Source organism: Hemiscyllium ocellatum, chromosome 5, assembly GCF_020745735.1.
Source record: "Hemiscyllium ocellatum isolate sHemOce1 chromosome 5, sHemOce1.pat.X.cur, whole genome shotgun sequence".
Taxonomy (NCBI): Eukaryota; Metazoa; Chordata; class Chondrichthyes; order Orectolobiformes; family Hemiscylliidae; genus Hemiscyllium; species Hemiscyllium ocellatum.
Genome location: NC_083405.1, coordinates 99,205,420 through 99,220,536, shown reverse-complemented (window position 1 = coordinate 99,220,536; position 15,117 = coordinate 99,205,420). Strand labels below are relative to the sequence as shown.

At 41.6% G+C, this 15,117-nt stretch overlaps 1 protein-coding gene across 1 annotated transcript in view; it reads right to left on the bottom strand.

Annotated features, from left to right (window-relative positions):
• The window catches only part of LOC132816224 (phthioceranic/hydroxyphthioceranic acid synthase-like), a 28,785-nt gene extending 14,506 nt beyond the window's left edge, over nt 1-14,279 (bottom strand). The window contains exons 1-3 of the mRNA XM_060825718.1: nt 14,222-14,279; nt 9,665-9,818; nt 4,243-4,403 (exon numbers count right to left, since the gene is read on the bottom strand). Of these exons, the coding sequence (XP_060681701.1) occupies nt 4,243-4,403; nt 9,665-9,818; nt 14,222-14,279 (373 nt within the window). The remainder of the gene's footprint in view (nt 1-4,242; nt 4,404-9,664; nt 9,819-14,221) is intronic.
• Nucleotides 14,280-15,117: the final 838 nt, after the last annotated feature.

Sequence of the window (15,117 nt, the reverse complement as noted above, 5' to 3'; positions counted from 1 at the left end):
TGTAACCTGCAACATCCTTTGGCAATGTCTGCAACTCCACCAACCTTAGTGTCATCCACAAATTTATTAATCCATCCTTCTTCGCACTCATCTAGCTCATTTATAAAAATGACAAAAGTAGTGGCCCCAAAACAGACCCTTATGGTGCTCCACTTGTAACTAATCTCCAGGATGAACATCTCCCATCAACCACCACACTCTGTCTCTTTTCAGCTAGTCAATTACTGATCCAAACAACTACGTCACCTTTAATCCCATGTCTCCGTATTTTCTGCAATAGCCTATCATGGCAAACCTTATCAAATGCCTTACTGAAATCCATATACACCACATCAACCACTTTACCCTCATCCACCTGTTTGGTCACATTCTCAAAGAACTCAGAAAGGTTTGTGAGACACAATCTTCACAAAAATATGTTGACTATCCCTAATCAAATTATTCCTATCTCTTACCATCCTTTCCAACACTTTGCCCACAATCGAAGTATGGCTCACTGGTCTATAATTACCAGGGTTGTTTTTATTCCCCTTCGTGAACAAGGGAACAACATTTGCTATACTCCAATCTTCTGACACCATTTCTGTAGACAATCCCGACATAAAGATCAAAGTTAAAAGTTCTGCAAACTCCTCCCTAGCTTCCCAGAGAGTCCTAGGATAAATCCCATTTGACCCAGAGGATTTATCTATTTTCCCACTTTCCCGAATTGCTAACACTCCATCCTTATGAACCTCAATCCTGTCTAGTCTAATAGCCTTACCTCAATATTCTCTGACAATATTGTCTTTTTCCAGTTTTATTACTGACAAAAAATATTCATGTAGCACCTCTCCCATTTCCTTAGACTCCATGCACAATTTCTGATTACTGTCCTTGATTGGCTCTAATCTTAACCATTATTCTTTTATTCCTGACATACCTATAGGAATCTTTAGAGCTTTCCTTGATCCTACCTGCCAAAGACTCATGTTCCCTCCTGGCTCTTCTTAGCTCTCTTTAGGTCTTTCCTGGTTAACTTTCAACTCTCAAGCACCCTAACTGAGCCTTCATGTTTCATCTTTCCATAAACCTCCTTCTTCCTCTTGATAAGAGATTCAACTTCTTCAGCAAACCTCGTCTCTCTCGCTCGACTGACAGGTGCATACTTATCAAGGACACACAGTAGCCGTTCCTTGAATAAGCTCCACATTTCAAATGTGCCCATCCCCTTCAGTTTCCTTCCCTATCCTATGCATCCTAAATCTTGCCTAATTGCATCATACCATATATACTCAGGTAGAGGCTGATCTCATGTATAAGTCGACCCCTTATTTTTGGCCAATATATCTCATGTATTGTCAACCCTACTAACTGCATGTTCCCATTAACCCACTTAAGCGAAATTGCATTCATTCACTTACTCTTTGTTTACTGTGCTGCATCTCTATTCACTCATTCGTAACTCTACTTACCGCGCTTGATTTATGACAGCACGGTTTGATTCATTCATACCAGTACCCAGTCTATCGGTACTTATCACACATTGTTCAACTATCTATCCAAAAGTTAACATCGTTTAAAAAAAATTAATTATTTTAATTGTGCCATTATATCTCGATAAAAGTGAGATATATTAACTACGTACTGGTATATCTTTAATTTTTTGACAAATATGTTACTGTTGCTGAGGTTCATAATATGAGAGAGTAAATGGGAGGGAAACAGAAAAATTTAGTGGGAAAGTTCAAGATGTTTACACATTCAGAATTTAATAAATATTTAATTTTAAGTGTGCCATTATACCAGACCATGACGATGTTGGACAATGTGATTTTGCAGGAGTTCAATGAATCTTTAACGTGTTAAATTTTCATACCATTCTCCTGCTTTTATCCAGTAATTATCTTTAGCGTAATTCATTGTGTGTTTCTTCTGTACCTGGGATTAGTTGTGCGGCCAAATCAACATTTGTTAATAGCACGGTGTTTCAAACTACAGCATGAATTTTAGTCTTTCAAAACTTGTGCCCATGTAATAGTCAACCCCCTAATTTCAACTTTGAAACACTTTCCAAAATTGACCGATACACGAGTATGGACGGTAATTGCTTTTCCCCAGTTATAATTCTAGCCCTGTTGTATACAGTACAACTTTGATTATCCGAATGCAATAATGCGGGGTGTATTTTGTTTGGATAACTAATCTGATCGTAAACAAATGATTATTTGAGTGTCGATTATTGACGTTTAACTGATTACTGAATGCTGAGTTGCCTAATACCATTTTTACAGGACTTTGAGATCTTGTTCAAATAATCCAAAATTCGGATAATTGATGTTCAGATAACTGAGGTTGTACTGTATACCTATCCCTTTCCATCGCTAAAGTAAATATAACCGAATTGTAGTCACTATCACCAAAGTGCTCAGCTACCTCCAAATCTAACACTTGATCTGGTTCATTACCCAGTACCAAATCCAATGTGGATTTGGTATATGAAGTTAAATACAGTGGATATCCAAAGAGACTTCAGGGTTCAGGGGTGTAGGTCCTTATAGTGTCACAAATAGGTGCTGAAAATTATCAAGGTGGCGAATGGAATAATGGAATACTGGCTGCTATATCTAAAGGACTGGAGTATTTTTGGGAACTGTGGTCATGTACAAAACCCTAGTGAGACCCCATTTGGAAACCTACAAGCAGACCTATGCACTGCATTTCAGGAAGGATATATTGTCCTTGGAGGAGTGCCAAGTACATTTACAGGAGTCATGAAGAGAATTTGTACAAATTAAGTCTGTTTTCTCTAAAATTTAGAAGGTTAAGGGGTGGCCTGATCCAAATCTTCAAAATATCAATAGGAAACAGAATAGCTAACAATAATTGATTTCCACTGATGGAGATTTTAGAAACGGGGACACAGTCTGAAAATTAGGGCCAGGTGTTCAGAAGAGCTGTTAGGAAGCACTTCTACACACAAGGGTGGTAGAGTTTTGGAACTCTTTTCCACAAATGGTAGTTCATACTATATCGATTGCTAGATTTAAATCTAACATAGATAATTTTTTGTTCAGAAAAGGTTTTAAGGAATATTGCTGAAAACAGAGTTAGGCCAAAGATCATCCTTGAGGGGCTGAATACGCTCGTCCTATTCCTATGTCTCTTAAAAGTTCTCTCTCAGCCCTTCTCCTTCAAAATGTTTTCCTTTTGCTTCCAATTTATTTATTTCCTTCATTCTCCTTGAGGTCTTCTTATTTTAAAGACATTAAATAAATGTAAGATGTCATTCTCATTATGAAGTAGTAGTTAACTCATTTATATACTTCAAAATTCAACTACAATTCATTAATTGATCTAATTATTTACTCCAAAGCTAAGGGTTTACATTTACCTGAGAGAGAGAACAGAATGCAGACTTACAATTATATACTTTGGAGACAAAGAGAATATAAACTGAAATCCACTACAGTTTGAAAAAAAGCAGAAACGAAGTGATATCACATCAAAGTTGTAAGCAGATTGTAAATAAATACTGGATATTTTCCAACCAAGGTAATATGTTCACTGGAACTGATTACTTTCTACATTTTAGACTCAGTTTAAACCATCTTCTTTAAACTATGTCCCAGACTGAAGATATGTTCTGTGTTTTTCTCTTTGAAGAATTAACATCAAATGGTTTAAGAAGCTAATTTCAAGTCTACTGGGATGCACTAGTAAGACTGAATGTTCTAGTGTGTCGTGGCCTGGGTCCAGGTATTAGTTTGTTGTGAAGGTCACACATGAAGGATCATCCCCTAATCGACTATCAACATCAAACTACCAGTAACCTCTACTGCCACTGCTATGACAGTTAACTATATGTTGCTTATAAACAGTTCAAAGACTGATCCATATATCTGTCCCTTTTCACTTTTATCATTTGGACAATCCACTTATTTCTAATCTGTGTGCATGTGTGTTGTCTGACTAATTCTCCAATGTTTAACAAACTCACTCTTCTTGTTAACTCAAAAAAGCCTGGTTAAACTGGCTCCTTTTAAAGCATAAATGTTTGTGATATGTGACAAAGGTATCTAGCAGGGAAAATTAATCTTGTTGCAACCAACCAAATAACTGAATGAATAAAGAAGGTGAGCCAGTTCATCCTTCCTCACCAGGATCTTAACAGTTGGGGGTGACCCATCGGGACTACATCAAATTAGGGAACTTCACCTATGATGTGGTCATACCATCATGTAGCATCAGATGCCTACTCACCGATGAAAACTCCTGTTTTGCTGCCACTGATGTCTTCCATAGGCATCCCAGCATTTTCAAGTGCTTTGTATGTACACTCTAACAGAAGCATATGCTGTGGATCCATACTGTTCACTTCTGTTTGACTTATGTTAAACAGTTTGTGGTCGAATTCATTAAACCTATTAATTTTTTGAAAAATCAGAAGTTCATGATAACTGCATGTAAGAAAATTTACAATGGGTGGAAAGTTTTCGCTTTCATAAGCTAAAACTTCAACTGAAAAGCTATCAAAGCTCAGGAAAATTAGCTGAATTGCTAGTTATCATTTCTCCAGGGACTTTGCGGCTCTTCTGCTGAAATTAACGACACTGTACAGAAAATCACTCCTTTTGCAGTCTCACTAAAAATGTGAGAGAAATGTGAAGCAATGTATTTTGAGACTGAGAGTAAGGAGAGCTAATATATGCGAAATTACACAATTTTAAAAGAATGTAGGAACAGAGTTTGAGTCCTTGATAATTTATAATTAAATTCTTTGATCTCTTAATTATGGTGTCAGTGGGGGAGTACTTTGGGGCCAGGGAACATAATTTTATTAGTTTTAAAATAATGATGGAAAAGGATGGACTAGATCTAAAAGTTGAAGTTCTAAATTGGAGAAAGGCCAATTTTGATAGTATTAGGCAAGACCTTTCAAAAGTTGATGGGGTTGGGGGGGGTGGGGGCAGGAGTGGATGATCCCAGGGAAAGGGATGGCTGAAAAATGGGAAGCCTTCAAAACTGAGATAATGAGAGTCCAGAGACAGTATATTCCTGTTAGGATGAAGGGCAAGGCTGAGAGATGTAGGGAATGCTAGATAATGAGAGAAATTGAGGTTTTGATCAAGGAAAAGGAGGAAACATATGTCAGGTATAGACAGCAAAGATCAAGTGAATCCTTAGAAGAACATAAAGACAGTAGGAATATACTTCAAAGTACTGGGAGGACAAAAAAATGACATGAGAACAGTTTTGTCAAATAGGTTGAAGGAAAATCCAAAGGGATTTTATAAATACTTTAAGGACAAAAGGGTAACTAGGGAGAGAATAGGGCCCCTCAAAGATCAGCAAGGCAGCCTATGTGTGAAACTGCAGGAGATGGGGGAGATACTGAACAAGAATTTTGTATCAGTCACTGTGGAAAAGGACATGTGGGAAAGATATAGAATGTGGGGAAATATATGTTGACATCTTGAAAAATATGGATCGAAAAGTGTGGTGCTGAAAAAGCACAGCTGGTTAGGCAGCTTCCAAGGAGCAGGAGAGTTGATGTTTCAAGTATAAGCTCTTCATCTGGAATGAGGGGAGGCCGCAAGGGTGCTGAGAGATAAATGGGAGGGTGGTGGGGCTGGGGGGATGTTCGCTGGGAATGTGATAGGTAGATGAAGGTGGGGGTGATGACAGGTTAGAGAGGAGGATAGACCAGGTAGGTGGAAAGGAAGATACATGGGTATGAAAATTCAAGAGAGTGGTGTCGAGATGGAAGATTGGATCTGGCATAAGATGGGGGGAGGGGAAATAAGGAAACTGGTGAAATCAACATTGATGTAAAGTTGGAAGATGAGGCATTTTTTCTCATGATCATCGGGTGGCTTAGGTTTGGTGGGGAAGAGGCCCAGGACGTGCATATCCTTGGCGGAGTCGGAGGGGGAGTTGAAGTGTTTATGTGGCCCAAAGATGTTCTCTGAAATGTTCCGCAAGTTGGCGCCCTGTCTCCTCGATGTAGAAGAGGCCACATTGAGAGCAACGGACACAGTAGATGACGCTTGTGAAAATACAGGTAAATCTCTGTCAGATGTGGAAGGATCCTTTGGGATGACGGAAGACGGGGGGGTAGGTGTGGGTGCAGGTTTTGTACCTCTTGCAGCGGCAAGGGAAGGTGTAGGGAGTGGAGGGTGGGTTTGTGGGGACCGTGACTTAACAAGGGAGTCGTGGAGGGAATGAACTCCGTGGAACACAGATAGGGGTGGGGAGGAAAATATATCCATGATGGTGGCAGAAATGGTGGGGGATGATGCGTTGTATGCGGAGGTTGATGGGGTAAAAGATGAGGACCGGGGGATCTATCCTTGCTGTGGTTGGAGGGGATGGGGTCCAAGGGTAGGGTTGTGGGAAGGGGAGGGGATGTGCTGGAGGACATTATTGACCATGTGGGAGGGGAAAATGTAGTCCTTGAAGAAGAAGGCCATCAGGGATGTTAGGGTGGAATTTGTTCTGCTAGGAGCAGATGCAGCGGAGGCAAAGCAATTGGGATTAAGGGATAGCATTTTTCCAGGAGGCAGTGTGGGAGGAGGTATAGTCCAGGTAGCTGTGGGAGTCAGTGGGTTTGAAGTAGATGGCTGTGTTGAGTCGGTCGTAGGAAATGGAGATGGAAAGGTCTAAGAAGGGGAGGGAGGTATCTGAAATGGACCAATTGAACTTGAGGTCAGGGTGGAAGGTGCTTGTGACATTGATGAACTGTTTAACTTCCTTGTGGGAGCATCAGATAGTGCCGATACAGTCGTTATGTAGCAGAGGAAAAGGTAGGCAATGGTGCCAGTGTAGCTGTGAAAGACGGACTGTTCCATGTACCTGATGAAGAATCAGGCATAGCTGGGGTCCATGAGGGTACCTCTGGCTACCCCTTTGGCCTAGAGGAAGTGGGAAGATTTGAAGGAAAAATTGTTGAGGGTGGGGACTAGTTCAGCCAATCGAACATATGTGTCAGTGGAAGGGACTGGTTGGGAGATGAAGGAATGGAGGGCTTGGAAGCTTTCATCATGATGGATGGATGTGTACAGGGATTGGATGTCCATGATGAAGAGGAGGTACTGGGGGCCTGGGAAGTGAAAGTCACGGAGGAGGTGAATGGCATGGGTGGTGTACCAAATGTATGTGGAGAGATCCTGGACCAAGGGGGACAGGACAGTGGCAAGGTATGCAGAGATAAGTTTGGGAGGGGCAGGGGGAGTGGTGGGGTTGGGGGGTGCAGGAGCAGATGGAGACAATGGGTCAACCGGGGCAGTCAGTTTTGTGAATTCTGGGTAGGAGATAGAACCGGGTGGTGTGGGGTTCCTGGACTGTGAGGTTGGTGGCTGTTACTGGGAGATCCCCTGAGGTGATGAGGTTGTGGATGGTCTGGAAGATGATGGTTTGGTGATGGGAGGTGAGGATGTGATTGAAGAGGGCAGTAGGTGGTGGTGTCTGCGAGTTGGTGCCTGGCTCTCAGCTCTCTTGGGCTCCCTTCATTCCTGATGAAGAACTCATACACAAGATGTCGACTCTCCCACTCCTTGGATGCTGCCTGACCGGCTATGCTTTGTCAGCACCACACTCTGATCTCTAGCATCTCCAGTCCTCGATTTCATCATCTTGAAAAAATGTCCATATTACAGAGGAGGTGGTGTTGGATGTCTTAAAATGCATACAGTTGGATTAATCTTAACGACTTGATCAGGTGTACCATAGACCTCTGTGGGAAACCAGGGATGTGATCGCTGGGCCCCTTGTTGAGATATTTGTATCATCAATGGTCACAGGTGAGATGCCTGAAGACTGGAGGTTGGCTAACATGGTGCTACTATTTAAGAAAGGTGGTAAAGAAAAGTCAGGCAGCTATAGACCAGTGAGCCTGACATCACTGGTGGGCAGGTTGTTGGAGGGAATCCTCAGGGACAGGATTTACATGTATCCAGAAGACATGGACTGATTAGGGATAGTCAACTTGCCTTTGTGTGTGGGAAATCATAATTCACTAAGTAGGCGGCACGGTGCTACAGTGGCTAGCACTGCTCCCTCACAGCGCCAGAGACCCGGGTTCAATTCCTGCCTCGGGCTAACTGTCTGTGTAGAGTTTGCACATTCTCCCCGTGTCTGCGTGGGTTTCCTCAGGGTGCTCCGGTTTCCTCCCCCAGTCCAAAAATGTGCAGGTTAGGTGAATTTGCCATGCTAAATTGCCCATAGTGTTAGGTGAAGGGGTAAATGAATGGGTCTGGGTGGGTTGCTCTTCGGAGGGTTGGTGTGGACTTGTTGGGCCGAAGGGCCTGCTTCCACACTGTAAATAATCTAACTGTAACTTGATACAGTTTTTTGAAGTAGTAACAAAGATGATTGATGAGGGCATGTTGGATGTGATGTATATGGTCTACAGTAAGACATTCAACAAGTTTCCTCATGGTAGACTGCTCAACAAGGTTAGATCACATGGAATACAGGGAGAACTAACCATTTGGATGCAGAACTGAATCAAAGTAGAAGACAGAGGTTGATGGTGGAGGGTTGCCTTTCAGACTGGAGGCCTGTGACCAGTGTTGTGCCACAAGGATCAGTGCTGGGTCCACTGCTTTTCATTATTTATTTTAGTGATTTGGATGTGAACATACGAGGTATGATTAGTAAGTTTGCAGATGACATCAAAATTGGAGGTGTAGTGAACTGCAAAGAAGGTTACCTCAGAGTACAACAGGACATTGATCAGATTGGCTAATGGGTCGAGGAGTGGCAGATGGAGTTTAATTTAGATAAATGGGAGGTGCTGCATTTTGGAAAGGCAAATTAGGGCAGGACTTTTGCACTTAACAGTAAGGGCCTGGACAGTGTTGCTGGACAAAGAGACCTTGGATTGTATGATCATAGCTCCTTGAAAGTGGAATCTCAGGTAGAAAGGATCGTGAAGGTATTTGATATCCTTTCATTTATCGATCAAGGACTGAGTATAGGAATTGCGAGGACATGTTACAGCTGTACAGGACATTGGTTGGGCACTTTTGGAATATTGCGTGCAATTCTGGTCTCCTTGCTATAGGAACGATGTCGCAAAACTAGAAAGGGTTCAGAAAACATTTCCATGGATGTTGCCAGGGTTGGAGGGTTTGAGCTGTAGGGACAGACTGAAAAGGCTGGGGCTGGAGTGTTGGAGGCTGAGGGATGTCCTTATAGACGTTTATAAAATCATGAGGGACATGGATAGGGTAAATAGATAAGGTCATTTCCCTTAGGTGGGGGAGTCCAGAGCGAGAGGGCATGTGCTAGGGTGAGAGAGGAAAATTTAAAATGGACCTAAGAGGCAACCTTTTCTTGCAAAGGGTGGTGCATGTATGGAAAGAGCTGCCAGAGGAAGTGGTGGGGGCGTTTACAAAAATTACATTTAAAAAGCATCCAGATGGGTATAAGAATAGGAAGGGTTAAGAAAGAGATGGACCAAGTGCTGGCAAATGGGACTAGATTAATTTAGGATATCTGGTCAGCATGGTTGAGTTGAAGCAAAGAGTCTGTTTCCGTGCTGTACGCCTCTATGACTCTATGTTGACATGTTTATTTTTCACATTTGCTTCCAAGTTCAATATCTCTAAATTTAGAATAAAATATTTCAGTTGGCTGAGCTTTGAATTTATTACTTGTACAGTATTTGATAAATTGTTACCCATCAATAAAACATCCACGTTTTGTGATCATTTTTCCAGCTTTGGTTTCATCTGTGTCATGCCAGAACTTTGTATTGAATCGATCTGGTGGAATGTCTACCACACAGCTTCTTCCTTCATGCAGAACTTTCCAGAAATTATCAATACCTTCTCCTGATTACAAAAACCAGAAGATTAAGACAGGAATTGCCTGTGTTAGAATTCATTCTGAATACATCATTAGTCAAGATCACTGAAGAAAGACACATATCTGGTTATGACAGCTCTCCTGTAACCTGCCTACATTGCCATTACTCACATTTCTCTCTGGACAGTGGAGATTGATGCCTGTTAAATAATAGGGTCATCACAACAAAGGAAAAATGAGGACTGCAGATGCTAGAGTTCAGAGTCAAAAGAAGTGTGGTGCTGGAAAAGCGCAGCAGGTCAAGGTGCAGGAGAATCGACATTTCAGGCATAAGCCTTTCATCAACGTGGATGGTAGCAGCAATGTTCATCAGATGAAACAAGTCGTACAGTGAGATGGCAAGCCCATACAAAATTTCCCAAGACCAAATATAGCTTCCTCTTTGGGTAAACATTATTATATTATTATAATATTATTATAGAGGTGAAAGAGTGGAAGACGAGGAGAAGGAAACGGAGCTGGTATTTAGGGAGACGAGGTATCTCTCCACTCTGCAGGCACTCTGCCTCTATTCCTGATTGAAGGGCTTTTGCCTGAAACATCGATTTTCCTGCTCCTCAGATGCTGCCTGAACAGCTGTGCTTTTCCAGCACCTCTCTGATCTAGACTCTGGTTCCCCCAATACTATCTTATGCAGATCTTAATGAAGAGAGCTGTATTCAAAGGTTGCACTTCACTGAGAGATAATAGCACAAGCTATTGTTTGTGAACACCTACATGAGCCGTCACTATGAAATTGAGTGTTTATTGAATTCAATATTTCAGTCAGTTACAGCAAGTTTCCATAACATCTGCAAAAGCACTATATGGACATGGTCCATGAGGTGTCAGATATATTTCAGAATTATGGGAATTAACTACCTGACACTAAAGTATATCAGCAATGAGAAAGGAATATCCTGTTTCATGAGACTGCTGGATTCCCAAGATCCAGTTTTCTTGTGAAATTCTACAGTCAGCTCCTCAGCAGCCCCTTACTCTTCGGATTATTTGTGAAAATATCAAAGAATCCGACATGTTTATGTGAAATTTGTTGCAAGTTGTCAGAGTGCATTCAAGTTAAAAAATGCAGCCCTTCTTTGAATTGATAAAGAAAACATATCTGTTAATGAATGCTTTGTGCGAAAACAATCCACCCTTATGAATAATAACCAAACTAGGATTCTTCCAAAATAAACCAATGACTCAGGGAGCAATCTTCATCTCTGACTAGGCAGATCAGAAGAACTCTGCGATATGCTCCAACTTGTATATCCTGCACTGCTAATCCTGTTGTGCTAGGAATATCTTCACCATACAGAAAAGTCTGAGCCTGAACATTTCTGGGGACATAAGATATAGCTGTTGCAGAAGCAGATGATAGTGAGAAAGACTATCAGGATCACCTTCAGTCAGAGACTTACCAAGTAACTGCTGCAAGCATCAGAGCACAAACAATAGTCAAAATCTTTCTTTGTATTTATTTCCATTTAACTTAGTCACCATCGTTTCTTTGCAACCCCTTTCAAATATATCAATTTTCAACCTGGATCATGACCATGTCATCATCATTTGGCTGAATAGTTCAGCATCACATTTATGCAAACTATTCAATCTGCATGAGAAAACTAACTAGAACTAACCAGGAACCAACCTATTCTTTCCTGGCCCCTAAGTGCACCTTCTTTTTGATGTTCTGGCACTTCTTCAATGTGCAAGCAGAGGATCTTCATCCCAAAAGGACTCCTCTGGTCCTACATACTTTGGCAAATAGGGTTAAGGAGAATCCAAAAGGTTTTTACAAATACATTAAGTACAAAAGGGTAACTAGGGAGAGAATAGGGCCCCTCAAAGATCAGCAAGGACATGGAGGATATCGACTGTAGGGAAGTAGATGGTGACATCTTGCAAAATGCTCGGGTTACAGAGGAGGAAGTGCTGGATGTCTTGATCCGCACAAAAGTGAATAAATCCCCAGGACCTGATCAAGTGTACCCTAGAACTCTGTGGGAAGCTAGAGAAGTGATTGCTGGACCTCTTGCTGAGATATTTGTATCATCGATAGTCAAAGGTGAGGTGCCGGAAGACTGGAGGTTGGCTAATGTGGTGCCACTGTTTAAGAAGGGTGGTAAGGACAAGCCAGGGAACTATAGCCTGGTGAGCCTGACGTCGGTGGTGGGCAGGTTGTTGGAGAGAATCCTGAGGGACAGGATGTACATGTATTTGGAAAGGCATGACTGATTAGCGATAGTCAACATGGTTTTGTGCATGTGTAATCATGTCTCACAAACTTGATTGAGTTTTTTGAGGAAGTAATAACAAAAAGGATTGATGAGGGCAGAGCAGTAGATGTGATCTATATGGATGCAAATGTGTTGCTGGTCAAAGCACAGCAGGCCAGGCAGCATCTCAGGAATAGAGAATTCGACGTTTCGAGCATAAGCCCTTCATCAGGAATTCAGTAAGGCGTTCGACAAGGTTCCCCATGGGAAACTGATTAGCAAGGTTTGATCTCACGGAATGCAGGGAGAACTAGCCATTTGAATACAGAACTGCCTCAAAGGTAGAAGACAGAGGGTGGTGGTGGAGGGTTGTTTTTCAGACTGGAGGCCTGTGAACAGTGGAGTGCCACAAGGACTGCTGGGTCCTCTACTTTTTGTCATTTAAATAAATGATTTGGATGTGAGCATAAGAGATACAGTTAGCTAGTTTGCAGAAAACATCAAAATTGGAATTGTAGTGGACAGCGAAGAGGGATACCTCAAATTACAACAGGATCTTGACCAGATGGGCCAATGGGCTGAGAAGTGGCAGATGGAGTTTAATTCAGATACATGTGAGGTGATGCATTTTGGGAAAACAAATCTTAGCTGGACTTATACACTTAATGGTAAGGTCCTAGGGAGTGTTGCTGAACAAAGAGACCTTGGAGTGCAGGTTCATAGCTCCTTGAAAGCGGAGTCGCAGGTAGATATGATAGTGAAGAAGGTGTTTGGTATGCTTTCCTTTATTGGCCGGAGTATTGAGTACAGAAGTTGGGAGGTCATGTTGTGGCGATACAGGACATTGGTTAGGCGACTGTTGGAATATTGTGTGCAATTCTGGTCTCCTTCCTATCGGAAAGATGTTGTGAAACTTGAAAGATTTGGAGGATTTGAGCTATAGGGAGAGACTGGCGAGCTGGGGCTGTTTTCCCTGGAGCATTGGAGACTGAAGGATGGCCTTATAGAGGTTTACAAAATTATGAGGGGCATGGATAGGGTAAATAGCCAAAGTCTTTTCCCTAGTGTCAGGGAGTCTAGAACTAGAGGGCGTAGGTTTAGGGTGAGAGGGTAAAATAGACCTACAGGGCAATCTTTTCACACAGAGAATGTATGGAATGAGCTGCCAGAGAAAGTGGTGGAGGCTGGTACAATTGCAACATTTAAGAGGCATTTGGATGAGTATATGAATTGGAAGGGTTTGGAGGAATATGGGCTGGGTGCTGGCAGGTGAAACTAGGTTGGGTTGGGATATCTGGTCGGCATGGACGGATTGGTCTGAAGGGTCTGTTTCCATGCTGTATATCTCTATGACTGTATGACTCTATAAAGGTCATGGATCTAAGAAGATTCTCCTCTAATGCCATTGACTCCTGGAGGAAAATGCCATGGTGTGCTATGGTGGTTTCTCCTCTATGCCATGATTCTCAAAAACATGTTGTGTATGGTTTGGCATCTATTGCTGTTCTGAGAAGGAATGTCAACTCCAGCTGTTGTACTCAGCCTTTGAACAATGCCTCTAACATTGGGTTGCTATTCAAATTACAGTTATCAGATCATGAAAACTCTGAAAAACTACAGCCTGCATCACAGTCATCAAATTCTTATTCTATCCTTTGAAATCACTAGAACAGCAAAAATGCACCAATTCATTTGATTCATGAAATTGAAAGTGAATAACCTTTTAGAATGAAGGCCCTCTGTTTGCATATTGGAGAAGTGCCAGAATATCAAAACGCAGGTGCACTTAAGGGTCAGGAAAGAATAGTTTGGTTTGGTTTGTGTTCACATTCTAGTTAGTTTTCTCATGCAGATTAGAATATACATATTAAAAATTTCCAAATCATTGTTTCTCATATTACAGATGGGTATAATGAATGACCAGGGTCACATGTCGATAGTAATGCAGCAGGGGGAGGTGTACCAAACCTTATCAAAATAAGTGGATAGAAAATGAGGCAATCTCATTATGGGTATATAATTAGCTTCACATAATTTTCTTCAATTTGCTGTTGTACTACAGTTCTTTACACCGAAACATTAGAGGAAAATCTCTTAGTCTTGAATGTATAATAATGTTAATTACGATAACATTAATAAATATTTAATTCCAATCCTTATCTATTTACCTCCAGGAAAATTGCATCCTATTCCAACGATTGCTATTTCTTCACCTTTATTTTCCATTTTTCACTATGTTGTCTATTGAAAAAGAGAACAAAGGTTGGATCAGTTCAGACTGTACTCACTGAAATTTAAAAGAATGAGTTGATTCTCAGAAACCCAGGAAATCCTACAGGGCTAGACAGAGTGAACACAGGAAGGCTGTTTCTGGTGACCCGAGGGTTCCGAATCAAGGAAAACAGACTAAAAGATACTGTATAAGAACAGTAATTTGGGACTGACAAGAAGAGAAACTTGTTCATCCAGAGAATGGTGACCCTGTGGAATTCTCTGCCTTGGAAAGCGATTGAGGCCAAAGCGTTGAATGTTTTCATCAAGGAGTTAGGTATATCTCTTAGGGCCAAAGAGATCAAAGACTGTGGGGAGAAAGTGGGAATAGGGTACTGAGTTGATGATCAACCCATGATCATATTGAATGGCAGACCAGGTCTGTAGGACTGAATGGCCTAATGCTGCTCCCAATTTCTGTTTCTTTTCTATGCTTGGATGTTGAGATGGGTTAGACAATTCAGATAAGATTTTATTGTCCCCTAGGAAGCAAGGGAAACAAGTTGAAATTGGAGATGTGGCCAGGAAAGGCTGGGAAGCATTGTTAGGAGGGGTCTTCAAAATAGGTCTGATGCTGGGCCAATTCACTGGTGGCAGGACCTCTGGTAGCTCAGTTACCTAAAGAACAGGAATACTTTATTAGCTGTGGAGCTGTACTCTATAAGAAGTCACAGTAATCATTTTGTAAAATCTTCCAAGAAATGTATTAAATACCGTGGGTATAATGTTTTCTCTTTCTCTCTTGTAAGGATAGTCCCCATACTAGTTTCCCAGACTGGCAAACACAAGGCAT